The sequence below is a fragment of the Hemitrygon akajei genome, chromosome 9, assembly GCF_048418815.1.
Source record: "Hemitrygon akajei chromosome 9, sHemAka1.3, whole genome shotgun sequence".
Lineage (NCBI taxonomy): Eukaryota > Metazoa > Chordata > Chondrichthyes > Myliobatiformes > Dasyatidae > Hemitrygon > Hemitrygon akajei.
The window spans coordinates 178,303,128-178,316,200 of record NC_133132.1 but is presented as its reverse complement, the minus strand read 5'-3'; the positions used below and the strand labels follow the sequence as shown (position 1 = coordinate 178,316,200).

The 13,073-nt window shown below is 42.2% G+C and overlaps 1 protein-coding gene across 5 annotated transcripts in view; it reads left to right on the top strand.

Annotated features, from left to right (window-relative positions):
• fbxl4 (F-box and leucine-rich repeat protein 4) overlaps nucleotides 1-13,073 on the top strand; it is a 273,096-nt gene that overhangs the window by 17,308 nt on the left and 242,715 nt on the right. For all 5 annotated transcript variants that reach the window (XR_012100352.1, XR_012100351.1, XM_073057528.1 and 2 more), the window contains exon 2: nucleotides 6,347-6,937. Coding sequence is in view for 3 of the 5 variants with exons in the window: in XM_073057528.1 (XP_072913629.1) it covers nucleotides 6,435-6,937 (503 nt within the window). In the remaining 2 variants the exon portion in view is untranslated. The remainder of the gene's footprint in view (nucleotides 1-6,346; nucleotides 6,938-13,073) is intronic.

The following is a 13,073-nucleotide window of genomic DNA, read 5'->3' as shown; positions in this document are numbered from 1 at the left end:
GCAGGGAACCGTACTCTCTCCGGTCCTGTTCACCCTGTACACATCAGACTTCCAATATAACTCGGAGTCCTGCCATGTGCAGAAGTTCGCTGATGACACGGCCATAGTGGGGTGTGTCAGGAATGGACAGGAGGAGGAGTATAGGAAACTGATACAGGACTTTGTGATATGGTGCAACTCAAACTACCTGCGTCTCAATATCACCAAGACCAAGGAGATGGTGGTGGACTTTAGGAGATCTAGGCCTCATATGGAGCCAGTGATCATTAATGGAGAATGTGTGGAGCAGGTTAAGACCTACAAGTATCTGGGAGTACAGTTAGACGAGAAGCTAGACTGGACTGCCAACACAGATGCCTTGTGCAGGAAGGCACAGAGTCGACTGTACTTCCTTAGAAGGTTGGCGTCATTCAATGTCTGTAGTGAGATGCTGAAGATGTTCTATAGGTCAGTTGTCTTCTTTGTGGTGGCGTGTTGGGGAGGAAGCATTAAGAAGAGGGACGCCTCACGTCTTAATAAGCTGGTAAGGAAGGCGGGCTCTGTCGTGGGCAAAGTACTGGAGAGTTTAACATCGGTAGCTGAGCGAAGGGCACTGAGTAGGCTACGGTCAATTATGGAAAACTCTGAACATCCTCTACATAGCACCATCCAGAGACAGAGAAGCAGTTTCAGCGACAGGTTACTATCGATGCAATGCTCCTCAGACAGGATGAAGAGGTCAATACTCCCCAATGCCATTAGGCTTTACAATTCAACCGCCAGGACTTAAGAACTTTTTAAAAGCTATTATTAATGCTTTTTGAGATAGTGATTTAGATGCATATCATATTTTTTACTGAGTTAAGTATTGTATGTAATTAGTTTTGCTACAACAAGTGTATGGGACATTGGAAAAAGTTGAATTTCCCCATGGGGATGAATAAAGTATCTATCTATCTATCTATCTAAATATAGTATCAGGAGCATTTGATGGCGCTGGGCCCTGTCCTTGCTGGAATTTAGAAGAATGGCAGGAGGAGGGGATATCTCATCGAAATCTTTTGAATATTGAAAGGCCTAGATAGAGTAGATGTGGAGAGGATGTTTCTTATAGTGGGGGAGCTTCGGACCAGAGGGCATGGCCTCAGAATAGAGGGCTATCAATTTAGAGCAGCGATGAGGAAAAATTTCTTTAGTCAGACAGTGGTGAATCTGTGGAATTGATTGCCACTGACAACTATACAGACAAGTCATTAGGTGTTTTGATAGTTTGCTGATTAATCAGGGCGTCAAAGGTTAAGGGGAGAAGGCAGCAGAATGGGGATGAGAGGGGAAATAAATCATAGGGACTTGGGATTCTTTGTGCAAGATACCCTAAAGGTTAACCTCCGGGTTGAGTTGGTTGTGAAGAAAGCGAATGCAATGTTGGCATTCATTTCTAGAGGTATAGAATATAAGTGCAGGGATGTGATGTTGAGGCACTCGTGAGACCACATGGAGTGTTGTGTGCAGTTTTGGGCTCCTTATTTTAGAAAGGATATAATGACATTGGAGAGGGTTCAGAGAAGATTCATGAGAATGATTCCAGGAATGAAAGAGTTACCATATGAGGAACGTTTGGCAGCACTTGGGCTGTATTCAGAATCAGAATCAGGTTTATTATCACCAGTGTGTGATGTTAAATTTGTTAACAGCAGCAGCAGTTCAATGCAGTACATAACCTAGCAGAGAGAGAAAAAAACATAGTCAAGTTGGAGTTCTTGTTCTTCTTTGAACATGTGCAGCTTCCCCACTTGAAAGGGATTGAATACAGCTACCTGAAGGTTTTTTAACTGGATTCCACTCAATGCCCAAACAACTTTTCCTTTTTCTCCCCCTTTTATTTTTCGCAAGTGTGGCAGTTTGATAGTTCTGTTAGTTATTAGTCAGAAGTCATAAGTGGTAAGTCATAAGTCAGTCATTCGGCATAAGTAAGTCAGTAGGCATAAGTCTAGTCATAAGTCATTAGACATAACGTGAAAAACTGGCTGCCTCTCAGACTTTGTAGACAAGTTCGGACCTGCACCTCCATGTCTCTAATGGACCGTTATGGCTTCCGACCGTTATGGTTTCAAACTTGGCGAATTCTCTCGAAGGTTCACGAGCTCTTCTTAAGCCTCGTGCCTGCTTGCGATGATCCCCGTGGCGGAGTTAACCCAAACGCAGTGACGGCAGTGCTCTTTTCCATGAAACAGTCTCAAGTTATTTAAAGTTCGGCATCTTACAGCAGATTCCAATGCTGCACCCGGACTGCCGCTGTGACGCTGTGGGGTCCTCCCAAATGTTCTGGGCAGAAGCAGCCCTCAGGCAGTAGGTTCTGTCCGGTCTATCAGTGAATTCTTACTCTTACTTTTAAATTTTATTTTCTTTTGCCTCTAGGTCCCAATACTTCATAGAAACTCAAGTTTGACTTGACACCTCCCACTCGATCTTCCCATGGAAACACTGGGGAGATCACCAGCTTCAAAGGCAAACTTGGTGGTCCCAGTTCGGTGTTCTTACGATATATTGTTGACTTGACTTTCCATCTGTTCCTCAGCAGGTGGTAAGACAACCAACCGCCTGACGTCCCTGTGAAGGATGGTGACTTGGATCCTGTCTTTTCCCGTCAGAGATTGGATGCCTTGTTACTTTCAGAGCTTTTGTCATAGGAACACTGTAGCTTGGGAAGATCCTGATGTTGATGTCCCTCACGATGCCTTTGCTGTCTGGGTTAGTCTTGATGACTCTGCCAAGCTTGAAATGTCCTCTCAGTGCATTTTGGTCGCATAACCAGACAAAGTCCCCAACAGTGACGTTTCTCTGTGCAGTATGCCACTTGATCCTGACAAACAAATTAGGACCAGCGAGTTGGCTCCAGCACCTCCAGAACTTGTTCACCTCTGACTGTATTGCTTGGAGTCTCTTGTAGGGGTAGGTGGAAAAGTCAAAGATTTTGAAATCCCCGCTTTGAGAAGCTCGACCATGTTAAACTATTAATCACCGTGGTTCCATCGACCTGCACCCAAACCATAGTCCATCATACCCTTACTATCTAAATTTCTCTTTAATGTTGCAAAGAAATCCACATTCCCTACCCACTTCCGCTGGCAGCTAGTTCCATATGTTCAGGGTTATCTGGTAAAATATGCAAATTCAATGTGATCATGTTAACCATTATATTTTATCCTATAATAAATTCTACCATCAAGTAGTTAAGCTTTTGTTGACTGTATTTACTCCATATTTTGTGTGCATTTGTAAACAAAAATTAAGCTATTAATTTGTTATGACCCAGCATTTTATTTTTTGTGACTCTTGGCAGTACGATTTTGATGTACACTGACTGGCCACTTTATTAGGTATACCTGTACACCTTAATACACTAAGTGTAGCTGAAATCAAAAATAGTAGAGGTGAAATGTTGTTCAGACTGGGTAAGCAGTGTTTCTGATTTGATTTTCTCTGTGTGTTCTTTGAAACCTACATCATTCATAACTGTATACTTTAGCATGTTCAATACTTAATGTTTCATAATTTAACTTTTTCAAACTTTTGAATTAGTGGGGTTGTTCATTCAAACCTTCAGTGTAATTTTGTCTTTTATGGGCTCTAAATAGTATAGGCATATTTCCGTTCCAGCATTTTTAGAGTGTTTAAATTGGACATAGTTGCAGTATTGGTGGTAATCCATGTGATCTTTGTAGAGCAGCACAAGGATTAAGTAATTACTAGAACAGATGTTCAGAATGTTCTGGACTTGAGGAGAAGGAAAAGCAAATACTACTTAGTAACACCAAATGCTGGAGGGAATCAGCAGCACACACAAAATGTAGGAGGACCTCAGCAGGTCAGACAGCATCCATGGAAAAGAGTACAGTCGACATTTTGGACTGAGAACTTTCAGCAGGACTGGGAATCTTTTCCATAGATTCTGCCTGGTCTGCTGAGTTCCTCCAGCATTTTATGGGTGAAGCTTGAATTTCCAGCATCTGCAGAATTTCTCCTGTCAGGAACTCAGCATCTATGGAAAGGAATAAACAGCCGATGTTTCTGGCCGACTTACCCACCTTTCCACACCCCCAACTGCCACTACTTTATCATTTCCAGTCAGAGTCACCTTATGTACAGACACTGTTGTGCCTAGTATCACTTTATGGATATACAATCAATCTGTGTATAGAAGCTATCTTATGTATTTATATTTATTGTGTTTTTTAATCTTATTGTGCTACATCAGATCTGTGGTAACAATTATTTCATTCTACTATACACCTGTGCACAGGAAATAACATTGAACAATCTTGAACAGACAATCCACACAAAACATTGGAGCAACTCGGCAGGCCAGACAGACTTTATGGAAGAGAGCAAACAGCTGATGTTTCAGAAACCTTTCATCAGGATCTTAGCCTGAAACGTCGGCTGTTTGCTCATTTCAATGGATGTTGCCTGGACTGCTGAGTTCCTCCAGCATTTTGAGTGTGTTGCTTAGATTTCCAACATCTGCAGACTTTTTCATATTTGTACCACTTGGACTATTTCTTGTTTGTATTGTAGATGACATTTCCTATGTAAAACAGAAATCTGTGGGTATACTGCTCCCTTTTAGTCCTGAGGAAGGGCTTTGGCCTGGAATATCGACTGTTTATTCATTTCCATAGATGCCGCCTGACCTACTGAGTTCCTGCAGTGTTTTGTGTTTATTGCTCTGGATTTCCAACATCTGCAGAATCTCTGGTGTTTATTATTCACTACTCCCTTTCACTTTTTTCATTGTTTGCATGTGGTATAACCGGCTTTGATATTTTGTGGAGAACTGTGAGAAGTCACGATTTTAGAGTGTGTTTTTCAATCACTCTATTCGGAAAATATGCATAAGAATACAGTGTTGGGAAATGTATGATGCATTTTGATAAAAGGAACAATATTAGCGACTATTATCTAAATGGGGAGAAGGTTCAAACATCAGAGGTGCAGAGGGACTTAGGAGTCCATGTGCAAGATTCCCAGAAGGTTCTTTACAGGTTGAGTCTGTGGCAAAGAAGGCAAATACAATGTTGGCTTTTATTTCAAGGGGAATAAAATGTAAAAGCAAGGACATAAAACTGAGCCTTTAAAAGACACAAGTCAGGCCACACATGGAGTATTGTTAACAGTTTTGGACCCCATATCCCAAAGGATGTGTTGTCATTGGAGAGAGTCCAGAGGAGGTTCATGAGGATGATTCTGGGATTGAAGGGGTTAACATATCAGGAGCGTTTGTTAGCTTTGGTTCTGTACTCAATGGAATTTAGAAGAACATATGGCGATCTCATTGAAACCTACTGAATGTTGAAAGGACTAGGTAGGGTGGATGTGGAGAGGATGTTTTCTACGGTGGGGGTATCCAGAACTAGAGGTTCTCAGCCTCACAATTGGGAGGTTACCCTTTAGAACAGAATAAAGGAGGAATTATTTTAGCCAGAGAGTAATGAATCTGTGGATTGCTCTGCCACAGACTGCGGTGGAGGCCAAGTCCATGGGTATATTTATGGTGGAAGTTGATCATCTCGTGATAGGTCTGGGCAACAAAGGGTATGGCAAGAAGGCAGATAAAGGGAGTTGAGTGGGATCTGGGATCAGCCATGATGGCATGGCAGAGCAGACTCAATGGGCTGAATGGCCTTATTTTGCGTTGATGTCTTATGGACTGGTTAAACACAATATGCTGAATGAACTCAGCAGATCAGGCAGCATCAATGGAGAGGAATAAACAGTCAAATGTTTTGGGCTGAGACCCTTTATCAGGAATGGAAGGGGATAGAAGCCAGAATGAGATATCAACATTGATTTCTCTAACTTGCCCTTTACCCCTGTCTCTTTATCCATTCACCATTCTGCCTTCCCGCTTAACTCTTCTCTTCACCTGTCCATCACCTCCCTCTGGTGTTCCCACTTCCCTCTCCCATGGTCCATTCTCTCATGACGGATTCCTTCTTCAGCCCTTTACCTTTTCCACCCTTCACTTCCCTTCCTCCACGTGGTCTCACCTATCACCTGCTTGTACTCTTTCCCTTCCTGTCTCTGCCTGAAATGTTGACTGTTTAATCATTTTCGTATATGCTGCTTGACCTGCTGAGTTCCTCCAGCATTTTGTGTGTGTTACTCAGGACTTCCAACATCTTCAGAATCTCTTGTGTTTATGAATACACTGGATAGTGGCTTAGATGAAAGTTCAGGTATTTTGTTATAACATTGAGTGTTCTGGTTTTTAAATAATTAAGTTTGTAGTCTCTGTATTATGAAACCAAAATAACAATTTTAATTTTGTTGTTATAATGGCTATTTTTCTGTTTAACTCATACAGGGAGATGCTATATTTTTCTGAATGAAGTAAGATACAACAGTGAGCAATCAAGACATCTGGTGTGCTGGGAACACCCAACTTTACCTCAATGTATCCCATGTTAACGGTTTTGAGTATGTTTTATTACATTTGCCTGCGTCGCAGAGCCAGATCTGGTACAAGAGGAGAAATAATGAATAGTCGGCGAGCTATTGAGTCAAGCAATCGCATCTTACCTCTCAGTGTTGAAGTGGTGCAGCATGTCAAAGAAGTGGTGGACTTCAGTTCTCAGTACGGCAGTGAGAACAGCTTGTCCTATACCATGTGGAATTTGTCTGGACTTCCCAATGTTTATCCAAGTTCTGGTGACTTCACTCAGACTGCTGTGTTTCGAACATATGGAAAATGGTGGGAAAAGTGCCCGAGTTCCCCACCTCCATTTAGGAGGATGCCCCGTACTTTTCAGAGCCAGGAGTACGTTGAGCTAGTATTTGAAGAGGCTGTGTATCCAACGGCTGTTGATGTTTTGGAAACGTATCACCCTGGAGCGATTGTTAGGATCTTGGCGTGCTCAGCAAATCCTTACTCTCAGACTCCTCCATCAGAAATTAGGTAAAACTTCAAATATTTTGTCAACTTCAGTCATGTGTAACATTACCTCAGAACATAATGCACTGAGAGTGGTCTTTAGAACACTAGAAGCACATTTAATCCACATTTTTCTTTTAAAATTCAAGTATAAGTTTGTTTAATTGTCATTCAACCATACACCTGAATACAGCCAAACAAAAGAGCTTTCCTCTGAGGCCGAGGTACTAAACACAGTACATACAATCACACACAGCACATATGGTTATGATTGTAGAAAAACATATAGTCACCAAATAAATATATAGCCCAAGTCCTTGAGTGTTTGAATATTCCTATGGATAACTGGCATCCAGTGTGGCAAGTGACAAACTGAACTCTAGTTCACACCAACAAATTATCACACTTGCTGTAAAATTGGACATCAGTATTTTTAGATTATAATCCTGAATTTTAGTTTATTACCTTGTTCATTGAATCTTTAGACATTCTTTGCCCAAAAATTTTATATGTTCATTCCATTTGCCCATCCTTTTGATTTTTAGTAAATTCAATAAACTGATTGTGCCTATTAATGGGTTGTATTGTCCGAGAGGATAATCGCTATGAAAACTACAAGTTCACAATAATACGGAAAGCTGTTCCAACAGGGTGGATAATTAGTTTTCCATAGAATGCTACAGTCTGACTATCAGGCGAACCTATGTAGAGTTATTGGGTGCAGAGTATTCTGAAGCGAGAGAGTGAACAGCCAGAAGTCTTGGCACACGGTGGCACCAATGACATAGGTAGGAAAAGGGAGGCAGTTGTGAAGAGCGAATTCACGGAGTTGGGGAGGAAGCTGAAAAGCTGGACCTCCAGGGGAGTAATCTCAGGATTGCTGCCTATACCATGATTAGGCATATTAATATGTGGCTGAAAGAGACTGGTAAAGGGGGCAGGGCTTCGGGTTCCTGGATCATTGGGGCTTCTTCTGAGGGAGGTACGACCAGTACAAAAAGGACGGGTTATACCTAAACCCAAAGGGGTCCAATATCCTAGCAGGCAGGTTTAATAGATCTGTTCGGGAGGGTTTAAACTAATTTTGGTAGGGGGTTGGGAACCAGAGTGATAGGGCCGAGGAAGGGGTAAACAGAAATAAATCAATGATAGTGTGCAACAAAGATGATAGAAAGGACAGGCAGGACATGAGGCATAATCACAGCTAGTGGGATGAGTTACAGGGCAATTGAGGCGTGGTGCAGTTAAAAAGGAACGCAACAAAAAGAATGTTATATTTGAATGCATGCAGCATCAGAAATAGAATGGACGATCTTGAAATTCAGCTACAGATTGGCAAGCATGACGTTGTGGCCATCTCTGAAACCTGGCGAAAGGATGGCTGCCATTGGGAGCTGAACGTCCAAGGATATACATTGTATTGGAAAGATAGCTTAGTAGGCAGAGGGGGTGGTGTGGTCCTGTGTATAAGAAATAATATTAAGTCATTAGAAAGGATCGGAAGGTGTAGTCTCTATGTGTTGAGTTAAGAAATGGCAAGGGTAAAAGGACCCTAATGGCAGTTGTATACAGGCCTCCAAACAGCAACCGGGATGTGGATTACAAATTACAGCAGGAGATAGAAAAGGCGTGTCAGACAGGCAATGTCATGACAATCGTTGGGGGTTTTAACAAGAAAGTGGATTGGGAAAACCAGGTCAGTACTGGACCTCAAGAGAGAGAATTTGTCAAGGAGTTTAAGGTTAAGGGACCTTTAGGGAACAGTGATCACAATACGATGGAGTTCACTTTGAAATTTGAGAAGAAGAAACTAAATTCCAATGTGTCAGTATTTCAGTGGAATAAAGGAAATTACAATGGCATGAGAGGGGGAACTAGCCAAGGTTGACTGGAAAGAAGGGCAGCAGAGCAGCAATAGCTGGAGTTTCTGTGAAAAATGAGGGAAGTGCAAGACAGATATATTCCAAATAAGAAGAAATATTCGAATGGAAGCAGGACACTACCGCAGCTGACAAGTGAAGTCAGAGCCAAAGTAAAAGCAAAAGAGAGGGCATACAAGGAAGCCAAAGCCAGTGGGAAGATAGCTTATAAAATCTTGCAGAAGGAAACTAAGAAGATCATTAGGAAGGAAAAGCTGAATTATGAAAGGAAGCTGGTGACTAATATCAAAGAAGATACTAAAAACATTTTTAAGTATATAAAGGGTAAAAGAGAGTTGAGTGCAGATATAGGACCAATAGAAAATGATGCTGGTGATACTGTAATGAGAGACGCAGAGATGGCAGAGGAACTGAATGCATATTTTGCATCAGTCTTCATAGTGGAAGACATCTGCAGAATACCGGTCATTCAAGAGTGTCAGGGAAGTGAAGTATGTGCAGTGAAACTTACCGCTGAGAAGGTGCTCAGGAAGCTTAATGGTCTGAGGGTGGATAAATCTCCTGGACCTGATGGAATTCACTCTCGGGTTCTGAAGGAAGTAGCTGGAGAGATTGCAGTGGCATTAACAGTGATCTTCCAGAAATCAATAGACTTTGGCATTATACTGGAGGACTGGAAAATTGCAAATGTTACTCTGTTATTTAAGAAGGATGGCAAGCAGCAGAAAGGAAACTATAGACCTGTTAGCCTGACATCAGTGGTGGGGAATTGTTGAAATCGATTGTTAGGGATGAGATTATGGTGTATCTGGAGGCACATGAAAAGGTAGGCCAAAGCCAGTATGGTTTCCTGAAAGGAAAATCCTGCCTGACTGGCCTACTGCAATTTTAGACCATAGGACCATAAGATATAGGAGCAGATGTCCATTCAGCCCATTGAGTCTGCTTTGCCAATCAATCAAGGACTAATCCAATTCTTCCAGTCATCCCCACTCCCCTGCTTTCACCTCATACCCTTTGATGCCCTGGCTAATCAAGAATGTAGCCATCTCTGCCTTAAATACACCCAATGACTTGGCCTCTACAGCCGCATGTGGCACCAAATTCCGCAGATTTACCACCCTCTGACTAAAGTAATTTCTCCACATCTCAGTTCTAAAAAGAATGTCTTTCAATCCTGAAGTCGTGTCCTCTTGTCCTAGAATCCCTTACCATGGGAAATAACTTTGCCATATTAATCTGTTCAGGCCTTTTAACATTCGGAATGTTTCTATGAGATCCCCCCTCACTCTCCTGAACTCCAGGGAATACAGCCCAAGTGCTGCCAGATGTTCCTCATACAATAACCCTTTCATTCCTGGAATCATTATTGTGAATCTTATCTGAAGCCTCTCCAATGTCAATATATCCTTTCTAAAATAAGGAGCCCAAAACTGCACACAAGTGTGGTCTTACGAGTGCCTTTTAGTGCCTCAACATCACATCCCAGCTCTTATATGCTACACCTCTAGAAATGAATCTACAAGGACTCCCAAGTCCCTTTGCATCTCTGCATTTTGAGTTTTCTCCCCATCTAAAAAATAATCTGCATGTTTATTTCTTCCACCAAAGTGCATGACCATACACTTTCCAATGTTGTATTTCATTTGCCACTTATTTGCCCATTACCCTAAACTATCGTAAGTCTCTCTGCAGGCTCTCTGTTTCCTCAACACTACCCGCTCCTCTACCTCTCTTTGTATCATCGGCAAATTTAGCCACAAATCCATTAATACTGTAGTTCAAATCATTGACATACATCGTAAAAAGTAGCGGTCCGCACGCTGAACCCTTTTGGACTCTGCTGTTAACTGGCAGCCAGCCGGAATAGGTTCCCTTTATTCCCACTCTCTGTTTTCTGCCGACCAGCCAATGGTCCACCACACTAGTAACTTCACTGTAATTCCAGGGGCTCTTATCCTGCTAAGCAGCCTCGTGTGTGGCACCTGGTCAAAGACCTTCTGAAAATCCAAGTAATCACATCTACTGCATCTCCTTTGTCTACCCTGCTTGTAATTTCTTCAATGAATTGCAGTAGGTTTTGTCAGGCAGGATTTTCCTTTCAGGAAACCATGCTGGCTTTGGCTTATCTTGATATGTGCCTCATTTTTTGTAGATATTACAACAGGGTAGGAAAAATTGTGGACCCTGGTACTTGGGAGGCAAGCTACCATCTGTGTTTCTTTTTTATGTCCACAGAATCGCCTATCTGTTCTCCTGACTATAGACTCCCATATTACAAGATCACAAGACAAAGGAGCAAAAGTAGGCCAATCGGCCCATCGAATCTGCTCCGCCACTCCACCATGAGCTAAACTATTCTCCCATCTAGTTCCAGTTTCCGGCTTTTTCCCCGTATCCCTTGATACCCTGACTAATTAGATACCTATCAATCTCCTCCTTAAACACCCTCAATGATCGGGCTTCCACAACTGTATGTGGCAATGAATTCAATAAATACATGACCCTCTGGCTAAAAAAATTTCTCCTCATCTCTCTTTTAAATGGGTACCCTCTAATTCCAAGACTGTGGCCTCTTGTCCTGGACTCACCCACTGAGGGAAATAGCCTTTCCACATCTACTGTGTCCAATCCTTTCAACATTCAAAATGTTTCTATGAGATCCCCTCTCATTCTTCTATACTCTAATGAATACAGTTCAAGAGCTGACAAACACTCCTCATATGTTAGCCCCTGCATTCTGGGAATCATCCTCGTAAATCTTCTCTGAACTCTCTCCAACATCAGTACATCCCTTCTAAGATAGGGGGCCCAAAACTGCACACAGTATTCCAAGGCATTGGTGAGGCCAAATTTGGAGTATTGTGTACAGTTCTGGTCACCGAATTATAGGAAAGATGTCAACAAAATAGAGTACAGAGAAGAATTACTAGAATGTTACCTGGGTTTCAGCACCTAAGTTACAGAGAAAGATTGAACAAGTTAGGTCTTTATTCTTTGAAGCGTAGAAGGTTGAAGGGGGACTTGAGAGAGGTATTTAAAATTATGAAGGAGATAGATAGAGTTGACGTGGATAGGCTTTTTCCATTGAGAGTAGGGGAGATTCAAACCAGAGGACATGAGTTGAGAGTTAAGGGGCAAAATTTTAGGGGTAACATGAGGGGGAATTTCTTTACTCAGAGAGTGGTAGCTGTGTGGAATGAGCTTCCAGTAGAAATGGTGGAGGCAGGTTCGATTTTGTCATTTAAAAAAAATTGGATAGGTATATGGACAGGAAAGGAATGGAGGGTTATGGGCTGAGTGCAGGTTGGTGGGTCTCGGTGAGAGTAAGCGTTCGGCACGGACTAGAAGGGCCGAGATGGCCTGTTTCCATGCTGTAATTGTTATATGGTTATATGAGGTCTCACCAGTGCCCCATAGTCTCATCAACACCAGTCCTCTTGAAATGAATGCCAACATAGCATTCGCTTTCCTTATGGTGGTTAACCTTTAGGGTACCCTGCAGAAGGACCCCCAAGTCCCTTTGCACTTCCGATTTTTGAATTTTCTCCCTATCTAAATAATAATCTGCCCGATTATTTCTTCTTGCAAAATGTACAACCGTACATTTCTCAACATTGTATCTCATCTGCCATTTCTTTTCCCACTCTCCTAAACTGAGCAAGTCTCTCTGCAACCTTTCTGTTTCTTCAACACTTCCTGCTCCTCCACCTCCCCTTGCCATTTCTTAACTCGATCCATAAGGATTCTACCTCTTCTGATCCTGTGTCCCTTCTTTCTAGTGATTTTATATTGCTTACCATCAGGGCCACACCACCCCTGTTACCTACCTTCCTGTCTTTCCTATACGCTGTGTATCCTTGGACATTCAGCTCCCAATCACATCCATCATTTAGCCATGACTTGGTGATGGACACAATGTCCTATCTTTTAACCTGTAGCTGTACAACAAGATCATCCACTTTATTTCTAATGCTGCGTGCATTTAAGTACAGTACATTTAGATCAGTATCTGTTACCGATTTTGCTATATTTCTATCACACAGCAGATTACCCCGTCTGTTCACCTGCCTGTCCTTCTTGCCATCTTTGCTGCACAGTATCTTTGACTTATTTCTATTTTCCTCTTCCTCAACCCGCACACCCTGGTTTCCTTCCCCCTGCCAACTTAGTTTAAATCCTCCCTGACAGCTATATTAAACAATCCCGCCTGGATATTAGTACCCTTTGAGTTCAGGTGTAACCCATTGTTTTTGTATAAGTCATACCTCCCCCAAAAT